The 16,308-nt window shown below is 39.4% G+C and overlaps 2 protein-coding genes across 10 annotated transcripts in view; one reads left to right on the top strand and one right to left on the bottom strand.

Annotated features, from left to right (window-relative positions):
• Nucleotides 1-16,308, bottom strand: part of CUL1 (cullin 1) — a 107,456-nt gene that overhangs the window by 43,103 nt on the left and 48,045 nt on the right. For all 9 annotated transcript variants that reach the window (XM_083378285.1, XM_083378282.1, XM_083378281.1 and 6 more), the window contains 4 exons: nucleotides 12,466-12,556; nucleotides 10,035-10,198; nucleotides 9,314-9,476; nucleotides 6,110-6,240 (listed from right to left, as the gene is read on the bottom strand). In XM_083378285.1, the coding sequence (XP_083234411.1) occupies nucleotides 6,110-6,240; nucleotides 9,314-9,476; nucleotides 10,035-10,198; nucleotides 12,466-12,556 (549 nt within the window). The remainder of the gene's footprint in view (nucleotides 1-6,109; nucleotides 6,241-9,313; nucleotides 9,477-10,034; nucleotides 10,199-12,465; nucleotides 12,557-16,308) is intronic.
• LOC310648725 (large ribosomal subunit protein bL20m-like) lies at nucleotides 3,338-3,848 on the top strand. Its single transcript, XM_083376745.1, has one exon. It carries the CDS (start codon nucleotides 3,388-3,390, stop codon nucleotides 3,808-3,810), a length of 423 nt encoding a protein of 140 aa, XP_083232871.1. The 5' UTR covers nucleotides 3,338-3,387; the 3' UTR covers nucleotides 3,811-3,848.

Below are 16,308 nucleotides of genomic sequence, written 5' to 3' on the forward strand. Positions count from 1 at the left end.
GAGAATGTTTGAGTGAATTTATGGAAAATGCATGTGAAGGAGAGCAAACTTTTTTTTAGTGGTGAGATTTTTGTAAAATTTCTTTTATATTTTCCCCCGCCAGTCTCTTTCTTCTCCCACATCACTGTATTGTCTTAAGAGAGAGACAGATAGAAGGGGGGGGGGGCTGGTCGTTTTAACTGTTTTTTTTCCTCTGCTTAGAATTCTGGTCTGAGGAAGGTGGGGGTGGATGTGAAATTTAATGCCCACTCTTGCAGTTTCAGCTTGCAATTTTATTTTTTTTACCCGAAAGAGGAGAGTGTAATTGTTGGACAATCTTTTTTTGGAAAACTTTTGAGTTTTAATTAGACCTATATATTCATCAACCAAAAGAAATTACTCTGAATTGTTTTGCTTAGATTTGTAGGTTTTAACCTACTTAATGGAAATTTGTTTCCATCTGATTGGAATCTGATTAAATTGGAATTTGACTAACTTTATAGTAAAAGCAATACTAGAATTTGATATAAAACTTTCAGTGGCTCAGAATGTCTCTTTGGGCTTGTATACCTTTTTGTGGAGTTGCAGGACACATTGATGAAGGGTGATATCTGGGAGAATTGTGGGACTTGTGGTTCGGTCCTTGTTTGGAACAGGGAAGCAGTTGAGAAGAATTTTAGCATTGTGAATGGCTATGTTGTTTTGACTAACGATTTGTATGCAAAACTGTTAGGAAAAGAGGCAGCTAGTAGCATTATTGTCTAAAATTGACATTTGGGTAAGTCTTGGTGGTTAGCATTTCTTATTAAGTGTGGGTAATTTTAAATCAGAAAGCCGAAAGGATGTAACCACTTGTTCATATCAAAGTAGTTGGGGGGAAAAACAGAAAAAAAGAAAAGAAAAAGAGGGACATAATGAAGATGTAATAGTAAATGGAGGAAAAGAAAAATGTGAGTGGAAGCTGGGAGAATTTCCCTCCCTTGGTCAGCACTAACCTGTGGATTTTAATAAGGGAAAAGCAGAATACATACACTGACTCCAAGAATGCTTATGGAGTCTTGAATACTTCTGGAGAAAAGAAAGAAAAGATTACTAGTAAAAGGACACAGTTGGCTCATGTAAAGTTGATAGAAGATGAAGAACAGACAGAAGTTAGACCAGAGTGGCAGAAGAGAAGGGAAAGTGTGGATAATAGAAGGAAGGAACAGGAAAGTTGTTTTTAAGTTGGTCTGCACAGACTTGTGAATTGCATGCATTAAACTTGTTGGCAGCAGGGAGACTGCTACTAACGGGGTCAGCTCAAACGTGTGAATTGTATGCCTTAATACAAGCCTTAGAATGTTGAAGGAACAAGAATGTATTATAGAAATATAGAAAGAGAGAAACGTGGGAAGTAGAAGAAAATGAGAGGTGGATGTTGCATAATGGGAGATGGATGTTGAAACGACAGAATGAAAGAAAAAGAAAAGCAATAGCTAGAACATAGAAGCAGCCACTAAAAGAAGGTCGCAAGGGATCAATGCTGATGGTACTAACCAATGAACACTCAACACCTCATAGGATGTGTAATAAATGAAAGACTGGTTTGCTTTATCAAAAACCTCTGGGATTTTTGCCATGAAGAATGTGAATTTCAAATTGTGTTGAAAAAGTGGAAATATCTGTATGGTATTTGTCATTCCATTCTTCGTTCACAGTTTCTCTCATTCCTATAATAGAAACTGTGACGCAACTATAAAAAAAGGTTGTACAAATCTGTGATAAAAATAAGTAAATAAAAAGCTTTGCAAAATTTGGCGGTGAGGCCATTTCAATATAGGCCTCAATTGGAAAGCTGTCTTTGTCCCTTTTAAATGATGTATGGGAGGCTTTTGTTACATGAAGGTTCAAGAATGTCAATGAGGAAGAGTAGAAAATTACTCAATATTTAATCTGGCGCAGGTTTTGTCTTCTGTCTCAGTACAGGCCCAGCCTGCCCTACCACCTGTCTCTGCCGATTGTTGTTCCTGGAGAGTGGGCTCAGGTGAAAAGAACTGTCACCTAGAAATACCAGTCCTGAGTGGTCTCAACCATGCCAAGTTCTCCTGATTTAAGGAATCAAGGCTTGAGTCCATGGAAAGTCCCATCATTCCCTCTCCAGTGACAAGCTCCACAGCTGGACGGTCTGCAAATGAAATTTCAACCTGCCTCACCTCCATCTACGTACGAGAAAAACATCAATTGATTGGACTACTCTGGAAATTGTGTTCCTGGAACCTGGACTATGTATTGCAATATTTTTCTTCTGCTACTGTTGTTTCCCTCATATCTTCTTTGGTAGAAGAAAGGACCATGGGCCCAATATTTTATGGAAGAAAAAGGAGTTGTGTTTATAACAAGACTATGTATTATACTTGCAAAGGGGCAACAGGGTCATTTGTTATGCTCCTGTCAATACAGTGCAGCTTTACCAACAACTTTAAATCTGGACATCTGGAGGAACATACAGACATTTCCTTTTGGGGAAGAATAATACCAGACTTATGACGAGTGCCAGAATTTTTTTTTATGCATGTAAAGCTATTGACTATAATCACGTTAAATGGACTAAGTGTGGAGACAGGCCTACTCATTAAATGCCAATATATGTTTCCACATCCTACCCAACCTGAAATAATCAGAGGATTTCTGCAACCCATGTGCTTCAAGATAACCAGACCAATGGATTTCTCAGCATCATTTGAACTTGCTATCAATTGAACCAGATATAAATATGGGTCCAAGCTGATCTTCATGAACTGGAAACCACAACTGAGATTCCCTAGGATCAAAGACATTTTTTTAATTGATCTGGCCCAAAAGAATTGTTTCATTTTTAAATGTGAAGCTTGAGAGAACATCACTTATTTTCATTTGACTTCGAAAGAAAAGCACTGTCCAACCAAATGGGTCCTCTATTTCGTCACTGTGGCCTTACACTGTATTATTAGACCCCAGTCCAACATTACACATAAGGTATATGTCAAAGAAGTCACTGACAAAATGCGAAAGTTGACTCATGTTCCTGTCCAGACATGGACAGGAGCACTGGATGTTGGAGGATAGTTTTGGGGAATGTTTGATAATTGGAAAAGGATATTGTTCATTGTGGTTTTTGGCCTTAGGAGGGTTGTTGTGTTTATCATGCCTTATCTGATTTATTTAGAGAATTTTTAGATCCACTCTATCCAGACCAACTTTTGCTGCCACTTGTATCAAAATAACGATAAACCGGCAAAAGCAATGATTTTGAAACCTTTACCTTCTGACTATGTTCCCCTCTTCCAAGAGTCCCTAAGCCTATTCGGCTTTTATATTAAAAAGGGAGGAATGGACCTCCCGCCGGGCGACCCCTCTGCCCTTTCCTTTGCAAAGCTCAGACTCACTGGCATGGTTTTCCTCACTTTCCCGCTTTGGCTCCGCAGCCGGGTGACCGACCGCTTCTGGCGCAAGCAGAAGATTCTCAAGCATGCCCTGCATTTTCATGGACGGAAGAACCGTTGTTACAGCTTGGCATACCGAGCTGCCAGATTGCTAAAAAAGAGAGATATGAGGACGCTTTGGGAAACCAGGATTGAAGCAGCATCGTTGGAACATGGTATTAAGTACCGTAATTTCATAAGTGGCCTTTATAAGTGTCAAGTAGAAGTGAACCGGAAATGTCTGGCTGATCTAGCCATTTATGAACCAAAGATGTTCAAATCTTTAGCTGCCTTGGCAAAAAGAAGAGGGGAAGAAGGACTTCTGGCCAACCAGGAAGAAGGAGGAAAGGAACCCGAAGGAATATTTTCCCGCCTAGTGAAATATCCATGAAGGGAACGCGCTTCCCAATGAGCTTTGCTCAAATTAAAAAAGGACATTTTAGAAATAAAAATATTCATATAAAAAAAAAATAAAGAAAGCGTAAAAAAGGGAGGAATGAAGGGATTTTATTATGCTTAAGGTTGATGTTAGTAATATTGGCATTAGTAGTGATACTTTGTAATCATCTTTATGTGCAAGAAGCTTTGTAGGTGCTTTATACTGGGAAATTAGTTATATAAAAGCAAATGTTTCATGCTTTAGGTACAGGGGATTGCTTACATGAAAAGAGCATGGTGAGGGGAGGGGGAAAAGGAGTTATGGTTGAACCTGGGTTGTTGTGTATGAGTCATCATGTAGGAATTATTTTTCTGTAGCTTTTGGTTCCTAGCACCAAGACCAGATCTCTTTGTTCTGAAGGGGTATAAAAGGTGGAAGACATCTTTCCTGGTTGTTGCCTTCATCTCTCTACCAGCCACGAAGAGAGATGTGGTCACCCAACTCTATTTTGATCAAAATAAAAGTTGTTTGCTTGCTGAAACCTCGGCTTAGGAGTTTCTTTAGGCTCTTTTAAATTCCTGAGTAATGCTGGGGCAATTGTGAGGCTAAGTGTAAAACCTTACACCAGACATGTCAAACACAAGGCCCGGGGGCCAGATCCGGCCCGCAAAGTGGTTTTTTCTGGCCCGCGAAGCCATCCTGGAAACAGTGAGGGAACGGCCCCCACTGCCTTGGCCCTGGCCCAGAGACCCTCCTCCTGCCAGAGACCCTCAGATCTGTCCCACTCCTGCCCAGGCCCCCATAGGCACCCTTGATGCAAACGATGTAGAGCTGGCCACGCCCACCCAGTAGGGCATAAGCACTCTAGCCACGCCCACCCAGCAGGCCACGCCCACCCAGGCCATACCCACCCGGCCCCTTGAGGGCAACCGCAATGCTGATGCGGCCCTCAATGAAATTGAGTTTGACACCCCTGCCTTACACTAAAGAAGTTTCATACAGAAGATCCCAGCAAACCGGGCTAACATCTATATTTTTGTTTCCTCTACAGGTGGACCTCTCCTATTTTTAAAGGGGGGGCAGGATGTCAGAATCCATTTATATCTCATTTCTAACTGTATCTTCTGTGCAAAACCCAAATCTCTCTCACTCACACCCCTTGGATTCTGCCATTCCAAAGGAGGAGAAAGAATAAACATGAGGGTTTATTGCTTCCACTTCCTTTCCTTAGATGTAAATTTTGTTTATTTCGCCTGCCTGTTACCTAACACAATAAGATTGATGAGAGGCATTTTCCCTCTCATCTCATGGGAAACTAAGAAAGGGCATGGGGGAATCTGGTTTGTTTCTCCAGATGGAATGTGAGGGGATGGGATTGATTCTGCTACGAATGGACTGGTTTTTCCTTTTCCCACCAGTGGCTTACCACCTGGAACTTGGCTGATCTGGAACTCACCCAATGAACTGAGGGGTGGAGTTTGCTTGGGGACAACTTTAAAAATATCGATCTGTGAGGGGATTCTTCAGATCCTGTCTATTATACCCTCTATTATCTATGTCTTAGTAAAAGTTCCTGCTTGGATAACCTTGTCTCCAAGAGTCTTTCTTAAGATGTGGATTGAAGTGGGTTCTGACATTTTAATATACTTGGCAAAAATCATGGAATAGGATTCTAGTCATGTGTCTGTTTTGTAATAAAATGCTACATTTATATCATTTAAGATTTTCCATTGTTTTCTCATTGAAGAAAGCAATTTATTTATTCTATTATTTAATCTTCCAAATGAAAAAAGAAAATAGTTTATTGCTAACAAAAGATATGTTCTTGAAAAAAAATCAAGAATATTTTTCAACTGAAGCATGCAATGATTTTACATTCTATTTCCCCAAAGCATGTTACAAATTATTGCGGAGTTCTTAGTAATCTCTGACCTTGCTATTTTCAGAGTATCAGGGACCGCACAGTTCAATCATGAGCTACAAATATGCTTTCCTATCAGTAATTATTATTTTACTGAAATAGTTTGAACATGCTTGTTTAAATATTCACAGTAACAGATTTTTCATAGCAAAGCTTCACAATCTGCAGAAGACTAAGTAGCAAGATGGTACAATCAATTCTGAATGAGGAATGGTTCATTCTTGCCTGCTACACGTATAGTCCTAAAATCTTCATATCATGATAGATATTCATGACCTCCCTAAATGAAATTTTGAGTTACTATTCCTTTTGAAATTTGATGCAAACTTCGTCAGATTCGGTTAATGAATGTGATATGAATTTAAGACATGTGGTCAATCTAATACTCACATTTAATGCAGCTTCTCCACATTTTTCAATGGCAGCTAAACCCTGATTATGAATGTGAGTTTCCAAAAGTTTTTTCAGTTCTCCAAGGCCATCCTGAATTCGAGACACAAGGTTATACATGCGTCCTAAATCTGGGAGGGAAAAGGAAGCAAGACTTATTTTAATTTGCATTAATATTTTACGTCACCATCTCAGTTATTAATCTAAGAATTAGGAAGAGATTAAGATCTGAAAATATACTAAAATAATCAACAAAACCACTTCATGGATTACTGCCTTGTCGTGGCGAAGGGGTTTGTGTAATTCAATGAAGCTATAGCTATGCCATGCAGGGCCACCCAAAACGGACAGGTTATAGCAGAGAGTTCTGACAAAACATGATCCACTGGAGAAGGAAATGGCAACCCACTCCAGTATCTTTGCCATGAAAATCCCACGGACAGTACCAAAAGGAAAAAAAGATATGACACTGGAAGATGAGCCACTCAGGTCAGAAGGCGTCCAATATGCTATTGGGGAACAGCAAAGAGTTAGTACTAGTAGCGCCAGAAAGAATGAAGTGACTGGGCCAAAGCTGAAAGGACCCTCAGTTGTGGAAGTATCTGGTAGTGAAAGGAAAGTCCGATGCTGTAAACATTTTTTCTCCATGGGAATCTGGAATGTAAGATCCATGAATCAAGGAAAGCTGGACGTGGTCAAACAAGATGACGAGACTGAACATTGACATCTTAGGAATCAACGAACTAAAATGGACAGGAATGGGTGAATTTAATTCAGATGACCATCAGGTATACTACTGCGGGCAAGAATCCCTCAGAAGAAATGGAGTAGCCTTCTTAGTCAATAAAAGAGTAGGAAAAGCAATACTGGGATACAGTCCCCAAAATGATAGAATGATCTCAGTTCGAATCCAAGGCAAACCATTCAATATCACAGTAGTCCAAGTCTATGCCCCAACCACCGGTGCTGAAGAGGATGAAACTGACTGGTTCTATGAAGCCCTACAGCACCTTATAGAACTAACACTAAAAAATGATGTCCTTATCATAATGATGTCCTTATCATGTGGGGCATTGGAATGCTAAAGTAGGAAGCCAAAAGATAACCAGAATAACAGGCAAGTTTGGCCTTGGAGTACAAAATGAAGCACGGCACAGGCTGATAGAATTTTGTCAAGAGAATACGATGGTCATAGCAAACACTCTTTTCCAACAACCCAAGAGACTGCTCTACACATGGACATTACCAGATGGTCAACACAGAAATGTGTTGATAGACAGAGTACCTGAAGAACTATGGATGGAGGTTCGCAACATTGTACAAGAGGTAGCAACCAAAACCATCCCAAACAAAAAGAAATGCAAGAAAGCAAAATGGCTGTCTGAGGAAGCTTTGCAAATAGCTGAGGACTGGAGGGAAGCGAAAGGCAAAGGAGAAAATGAAAGATACACCCAATTGAATGCAGAATTCCAGAGAATAGCTAGAAAAGAATGCCTTCTTAAATGAACAGTGCAAAGAAATAGAAGAAAACAATAGAATAGGGAGGACTAGATATCTCTTCAAGAAAATTGGAGAGATGAAGGGAACGTTTCTTGCAAAAATGGGCATGATAAAGGACCAAAATGGAAAGAACCTAACAGAGGTAGAATTGATTAAGAAGAGGTGGCAAAATTACACAGAAGAACTATACAAGAATGAGCTTAACGTCCCTGATAACTACGATGAGGTGATCACTGACCTCGAGCCAGACATCCTAGAATGTGAAGTGAAATGGGCCTTAGGAAAGCTGAGCAACAAGAAAGCTAGTGGAGGTAACAATATTCCAGTTGAGCTATTCAAAATCTTAAAAGATGATGCACTAAAAGTGCTACACTCAATTTGCCAGCAAATTTGGGAAACTCAACAGTGGCCACAGGATTGGAAAAGATCAGTTTACATTCCAATTCCAAAGAAAGGCAGTGCCAAAGAATGATCAAACTATCGCATCATTGCACTCATTTCACATGCTAGTAAAGTTATGCTTAAAATCCTATAAGCTAGACTCCAGCAGTATGTGGATCAAGAACTACCAGAAGTACAGGCAGGATTTCGAAGAGGCAGAGGAACTAGAGATCAAATTGTCAACATACGCTGGATCATCGAGGAAGCTAGGGAGTTCCAGAAAAACATCTACTTCTGCTTCATTGACTGTGCTAAAGCCTTTGATTGTGTGGATCACAACAAAGTGTGGCAAGTTCTTAAAGAGATGGGAGTACCAGACCATCTTATTTGTCTCTTGAGAAACCTGTATGCGGGTCAAGAAGCAACAGTGAGAACTGGATACGGAACCACTGATTGGTTCAAAATTGGGAAAGGAGTCTGGCAAGGCTATATACTGTCACCCTGCCTGTTTAACTTATATGCAGAGCACATCACGAGAAAGGCAGGGTTAGATGAATCAAAAGTTGGAATTAAAATTGCCGGGAGAAATATCAACAACCTAAGATATGCAGATGATACCACTCTAATGGCAGAAAGTGAAGAGGAACTAAAGAGCCTCTTTTTGCGAGTGAAGGAGAGTGCAAAAGTTGGGTTGAAACTAAACATTAAGAAAACCAAGATTGTGGCATCCGGCCCTCTCAATTCCGTGCAAATAGATGGGGAAGAAATGGAGGTAGTGACAGATTTTATTTTTCTGGGCTCCAAGATTACCGCATACGGGGACTGTAGCCAAGAAATTAAAAGATGCTTGCTCCTGGGGAGGAAAGCTATGGCAAATCTAGACAACACACTAAAAAGCAGAGACATCACCCTGCCAACAAAAGTATGTATAGTCAAGGCTATGGTCTTCCCAGTTGCAATGTTTGGCTGTGAAAGTTGGACCATAAGAAAGGCTGAGCGCCAAAGAATTGAAGCCTTTGAACTATGGTGCTGGAGAAGACTCTTGCGAGTCCATTGGACTGCAAGGCGATCAATAATAATAATCAAAGTTAATATTTTTCATAAGAGCATAACTTTAATTTCTCACAAATTAATGAAAACATTCACTGAGAAACCAAAATACTTTCATATTTGACATTACCCAGCTGCAATCAGTTAATTCTTGGTGGGTAGATGATGATGAGAAATTATTTCCAAATCATATCAATAATATAAATCATATGGAAACAAGCTCAACCTTCAATTCATAATTTATTAACTATCATTAAACATGGGAAAGTTCACCTTCATTTTTGTCAGCATCCAATAAGTTCTGAAATTCTGTATGGAAGATTTCTAAGTGTTTTTCAATTAGTACTTGTTCACATTTCCGTGCTAGTTCATCTTGTGTGCTCTCATGTAGGTATACCTGAACCCTACGCTGTTCCTCCAAAAGACGAGCCTCTGCCTGTAAAATAAATACAAGTTGTCTAAATTCCAAATGTAAAAAAATTAAAATACAACTCTTGTTTTAAAAAGGCACTGTAAATGCATTGTAACTGCTCCATGGAACAGTTACACAAATTCCAGGTTCAAGCTAGCTGTTTATAGAACTTATAAAATAGGTGTATAACTACACTTGAATGGAAATACAATACACAAAAGCTTCCAGAGCTGGCCAACTTTTTCTGAGATTTTAAAACTATGTTAAATATTTCAAGATTCCATGTTTATTATTTTCATTCTTGAAATAGCTGAAATGTTTCAGACATTTCCTTCTGTTTTCAGTTAAGAATTATTTCAGATCTTTTATTTCTTAATACCTCAATATTGGATCTAAATCCCATAGCTTTAGTTAAACAAGGCCAAGGAAAACACACTATACTCACTATATGTATATTTAGCTTTGTAGCTAGCTCCTACCTGCAGTTCAGCAACTACCAGGCAAAAGAGGTGCTTAAATTCCTACTTCAAATATAGTACCAATTATTTTTAGAACCAGGAACTTGTAATATAACTATAGTACCTTTTTCATGTATTCTGTAACTGGATTTTGTTGCAAAAATTCAGTGCTCTCTCTTGTATAGAATCTTTCTGTGTCAGCAAGAAATTGAGATTCAAAAGACTCTTTATATACAGTCAATGTAGGCCCTTTAGCAAAAGTATCATCTTCATTCAGTCCCAGCTCCACTAAAAGCACACAAATTAAAAAAAAAGCCACAAAATTAATTTTAGGATAAGTTTACTAAAATTGCACAGATTTCATTTAGCAGATATAATGGAATTTTACCTCATTTAAAAGTGTTCAACTTTTAATAAAAGTTTAATAGGATAGAAAAGGACAATTTAAATGCAGGCTATAAATTATAATAAAGCATCTAAGATATTATTTAAATGCACAATTATATAATTTTTAAAAATAAGTTAAATTTGAATGACTGCAGAGAAGGCTGCAAGAACAAAATAATGTTTTTCTTCCTGAAGCCAAAATAAAAGTGTGGCTATTATTTCACAAATTGCAGTCTAATCCCATGTATATCTTCTTAGAAATAAGTTCCAGACATGATTTATTCATAATAGGGATGCTTCATCAAAGGAATTATTAAGATTAAATAAATCTAATTTCAAATACTGTTGAAGTTTATTAAAATTTTACCTGTTATACAGGATCTAAATCTACATTTAACAAAAGAAAATGTAACAGGAAAGTGTGAAGTGATATTAATTAACTCAATCCTATGAAAAACATCATGTGACCTTCACTACATAGTAGAAAGTTTTCCACAAACCTTAGACTAGAGATAGGCAGATCTCTAAATTAATGACCAGCTGTTACCTTCCATTTAATTTTTCATGTTTACGAAATCAAGGCAGCAGAAAAAACACACCATGATTTTCCCCACTTGTTTCTCATGAAAAATGGGGATACTTGAATGGAAAACAAAGGAAGTGATTTTTTTTCATGTTTCCTGCACAGATTGTTCACAAGCAGAAGTCCAGAAAAAAAAGTGTGCTTTAATGAAGTGTTATTCTATTTTATATCTCCACCAACATCATGATTTACTCATTCCTTTTAAATATAAACTTAATGGGTTCTGATAAGTCCAAAATATTTTCTATATATGAAAATTCTGAGATGAAGCATTAAGCTGATTTTAAGATGAAGCTGAACATTTTAGACGCACACCTTATTTTGAATTATTACATGGAAACTGACAGCTGGACAATGAAAGTGAATTTTCTGCAGCTTTATTTCTGGAAACATTGGAGAAAAAATTATCGCCCCAATTACCCAGCAGATTGATGTCACTCATGATTTGTAAGTTGTTTACAGATAATAGATTATGAAAGGACAATTATAGTGAAACATGGTAATCATTTATTGAAATAATCATATAAAATTATATACATCTTTATCCATCTATGCCTAAGAAACTATATGTTAATATATGGTTTTGCATTGTTTTTATCTATTGTTTTATTAATGTTTTATTTATCTTATTAAATATAGAAAAAAGCCTATTTGTAGCAAAACAAATAAGGTTTTTGTTCTTTTTCTAGCATTTTGTTTATTTCTGAATACAGAAATGAACAAATTTTATGACCCAGTAAATATCTATGTAAATATGATTGAAAAGAAAAGCCTTAATTTTTGGAAACAGCAAAAAGTAGTCTTAGGTGTTGATTTTGGAAAGGAAAAATATAGATATAAAAGAATGAAAACATCCCAGTGGGATGTTTAAAATACTTTGATCACATGATCATTGGGATGCTACAAAGGTTGTAAGTGTGAAAAACGGTGATAAGTCACTTTTTTCAGTGCCATTGTAACTTTGAACAGTCACTAAAGGTCACTAAACTGTTGTTAAGTTGAGGACTACTTGTACTATTTGAGTATAGAAGAAAGTAAGGATGTTTGGAAACAGTGTTCTCAGAAATCACTTACAAGACTATCTAATACTATAACTGAGGATTAAGAAGAACAACAAATTTTACTGAATAAAGCAAACACTGATTTGAATGTGGATTTGGATTTTTAAAACAGTGATATGGAAAAAGATGCTACAGTGGATTTACAAATGAAATCAATAAATGTCTTAATTAAAGAATACATACAAGTTGAGAGGAAAGTTTTATTGTCTTGATTTACAAAAGGCAATATGTGAAACTAATGAAATTCTTAAGAGGAGACAAACAAAAAACAAGAAAAAAAATCCACTTGTGAGATATGACAGGATTAAAGTAAGAAAGGTAAACAAAAGGAACTCAAAGTGGACATCTGATCAGGCTTAATATATATATATGTTGTAGATATGGAAAAGATACAAATATTACACATTTCAAACTCCTTTACAAAGAAACAAGAAGGGACTGAATATAAACCAAGCTGTAATCATTACAATGGGATAAAGAAAATAAAACAAAAAATACCAACAATCAATTAATATTAATTTTACCATAAGATTGCACAACTCCACTGATCAGTCTTGTATTGATGGTTTCACCATTTCTTTCTTTTTCAATCAGCTTCAACACAGCATTTGTAACCTTTGAAAATATGAATTGGACAAATATACAAATTAATCACTCCAATAATATAATGGATCTTTTTGTAGTAAATAGGATACTATGAGTACCTGGGTGGCATGCAGTGCCCCAAACCCTCAGATGTGATCCCTAGATTCCTTCCAAACGTTGCACCAAAATATCATGTTTAATAAAATAGAAGAAAATTAATATATTAATGTAATAATTTTACATAAAATACCGGGGAAGAATAATTTGAATTGTTTAAAAAAATATTCAAATAAATAAAACTTACTTTTGGTCTTCAGCTCATTTATTTTTTAAAGTACATGCCATACAAAATCCCTTTATTAATGGTACATTAATGAGATAATTAGGGACGCGGTGGCTCAGTGGGTTAGGACGCTGAGCTTGTCGATCAGAAGGTCAGCAGTTTGGCGGGTCGAATCCCGAGTGCTGCGTAACAGAGTGAATGCCTGTTACTCGTCCCAGCTTCTGCCAACCTAGCAGTTTGAAAGCATGTAAAAATGCAAGTAGAAAAATAGGGACCACTACAGTGGGAAGGTAACAGCGTTCCGTGCGCCTTTGGCATCTAGTCATGCTGGCCACATGACCACAGAGACGTCCTTGGACAAGCGCTGGCTCTTCGGCTTTGAAACGGAGATGAGCACCGGCCCCTAGAGTCAGAAACGACTAGCACACATGTGCGGGGGAAACTTTACCTTTACTAATGAGATAATTGAAACATTTTTGACTAACTATGGCCTATTATTATCCACAACGTATTGTAACAGACCTCAGGTTAATACATTCAGATCTTTACGAGGTTAGAATTTTTGCATTTCAGTTTTTTTAATTACTGGGGTTTAACATTAAAATTTAACTATTAAATACTATGTACACATGAGTTATTAAATATGATAAAGAAATACAACTAGATATTAACAACATATTGATGATACTGTACTCCAAAGCATCAAATGACTTCATGTGGATGATAAAAACGATAGAGGATAAACTGAGCTCAAAGGTGCTCCAAAATGCATTATCTTAGGGCTTCATTGGTCTTTTCATATCCATACGCATCAATTAGAAATACAGGTACTTCGACTTAGTTTGTTTAGTGACCATTTAAAGTTATAAAGGCACTGAAAAAGTGACTTATGACCGTTTTCAAACTTACAACCATTGCAGCATCCCCATAGTCACATGATCAAAATTCAGATGCCTGTAAACTGTTTCATATTTATGACAATTGCAATGTCCCAGGGGCATGTTAGCACCATTTGCAACCTTCTGCTATGCAAAGTCAATGTTGAAGCCAGATTCACTTAACAACTGGGACAAGAAAGTCATAAAATGGAGCAAAATTCACTTAATAACCATCTTGCTTAGCAACAGAAATTTTGGGCTCAATTGTGGTTGTAAGTGAAAACTACCTGTCTGCTCAGGAAGGAAAAGAATTACTGTAAAATTGTCTCAACCTTCAATTCTTGCAAGAGTTCCAAAGGGCACTACAGTCTATTAAGAACACAAAATAATTCAGTCAGACTAGCACAGGGGTGTCAAACACAATTTCATTGAGGGCCGCATCAGCATTGCGGTTGCCCTCAGAAGGCTGGGTGGGTGTGGCCAGGGTGGGCACGGCCTACTGGGTAGGCGTGGCTGGAATATGTGTGGCCTACTGGGTGGGCATGGCCAGCTCTACATCATTCGCGTCAAAAGTACCTATGGGGGCCTGGACAGCAGTGGGACAGATCTGAGGGTCTCTGGCAGAAGGAGAATGGGACCGGAACAAGTGCCAAGGCATGGTTGGTCCACTGGTGGAGCCTCACTGTTCCTTTCAGGCCATGCGGGGTGGGGGAGTGGACGGTGGTGCATAGGTGAAATGCCCAGCCCAGCCCTCAAGCACCTGCGGCACTAAGCCCAGCCCCACTTCCCGAAGGGGACGCCCAGCTGCACTTACCTCCTCCTCAAGGCTGCTGCTGTTCTGCTTGCTCTCCTTAGCCAGGTTGCTCATGATGGGTACAAGGCCTCTCCATGTGAGGAGACCTGGCTTTGTATCCAAAGCTTCCTTAGCAATAGGATGGGAGACCTCCCAGGATAGGTCAGGGGGAGGGGGCAAGGGGATGGTGAGAGGGCAGCAGGGCAGGACTAATTATTTATTTTATTTATTTATTTTATTTAATTTGTATACCGCCCTTCTCCCGAAGGACTCAGGGTGGTGAACAGGGCAATAAATACCAAAATACAAAAATACAAAAATTAAGAACAGATTAAACCATAGTGCCCACATACAATAAATAAATTACTTAAAAACAATAATTAAAACCCAAACCCATCAGACCAGGCCGACTTGTTCAAACAAATAGGTTTTTAGATCACGTCGGAAGGAGCGAAGGTCGGGAGCCGTCTGGAGCTCAACCGGTAAACGGTTCCACAGGTCAGGCGCACCCAAAGAGAACGCCCTCCCCCTGGGGGCCACCAGTCGGCATTCTCTGACCGGTGGCACCCTGAGGAGGCCCTCTCTGTGGGAGCGCACTGGGCGGAGGGAAGTTGATGCCGGACGCAGGTGCTCCCTAAGGTACTCCGGACCCATGCCATGTAGGGCTTTATAGGTCATTACCAGCACCTTGAATCTCACCCGGAAGGCAACTGGAAGCCAATGCAGCTCACGGAGCAGTAACATGGGAGTATCGGGAGACTCCCAACACAACTCTCGCGGCTGCATTCTGCACCAGTTGGAGCCTCCGAGTGGTCCTAAGGCAGGACTTCCCTCAGACCCTCTCCTTCCTTCCCTCGAACAGAGTGGTGGGAAAATATTTGAGATGAGGGAGGGAGAAAAACAGGCAAGAAACACAGTTGGGGAAGTGTCATCCTCGTGAGGAATGAAAAAATTCACCATCGCCTGGAAGTGGCCAGCACATGGCCCTCGCCTACTTCACATATGTGGCTTGGTGGGCTCTGGGGTAGGGGATGCCATGAGCAGCGGGAGAGTTGCTGTTACCTGCACAATGCTGCCCAGCCCCCAGCCTGCCCAGTCTTGGCAGGCAGCGGTTCGCTCTCCTCACAGTGCCAAGAGGCTGAGCTGGGTGGCATGAATCTGAAGAGAAGCACAACGCTGCCCAGCCCCTAGCCTGCCCGAAGTAGGCAGAGCCATGTGCTGGCCACTTCCAGGTGATGGTGCATTTCTTCATTCCTCACAAAAGGTGATACCTCCCCAGCGTGTGCCCAGGGGGCAGTGTTGATGCAGCAGGGGCCGGTCCCTTGCTGTTTCCAGATGGTCTTGTGGTACTAAGACTGAATGTATTTCAGCATAGGTGACCACCATGAAATTGTACATTGGCTCCCGTCTGGCCTGGGCTGGGGCTGGGGCCAAGGCAGCGGGGGCTGTTCCCTCACTGTTTCCAGGGTGGCTTTGCAGGCCACATGAAACCACTTTGTGGGCCGCATCCAGCCCCCAGGCCTTGTGTTTGACATGTCTGGACCAGCAAGTTCCTGTTTAAGTCCCACAAAAGGTTAGAAATAAGAGCAAACAATTAAATTTTTAATCCATGCCCACATCTAAGTCCTGACTGAAAATAGCTACTGACTCATTATCTTCTCTTCCAGAGAAAGCTGGAGTCTTAGCAGTTTAAAATTATTGAATCCGAGAGTGGTTCCTTATACAAAAGGCACACAGTGCTTCTTCAAAGACATAAGAAATTTCCCCTCCCATAATGAAGCATTCACAATAGTTCAGATCCAAGCTCCCATTCTCTCCAAGTTCTACA

Source organism: Vipera ursinii, assembly GCF_947247035.1.
Source record: "Vipera ursinii genome assembly, chromosome: Z".
Taxonomy (NCBI): Eukaryota; Metazoa; Chordata; class Lepidosauria; order Squamata; family Viperidae; genus Vipera; species Vipera ursinii.

Coding starts and splice junctions, on each gene's coding strand:
- LOC310648725 (XM_083376745.1), top strand. CDS start 3,388: ATGGTTTTCCTCACTTTCCCGCTTTGGCTCCGCAGCCGGGTGACCGAC.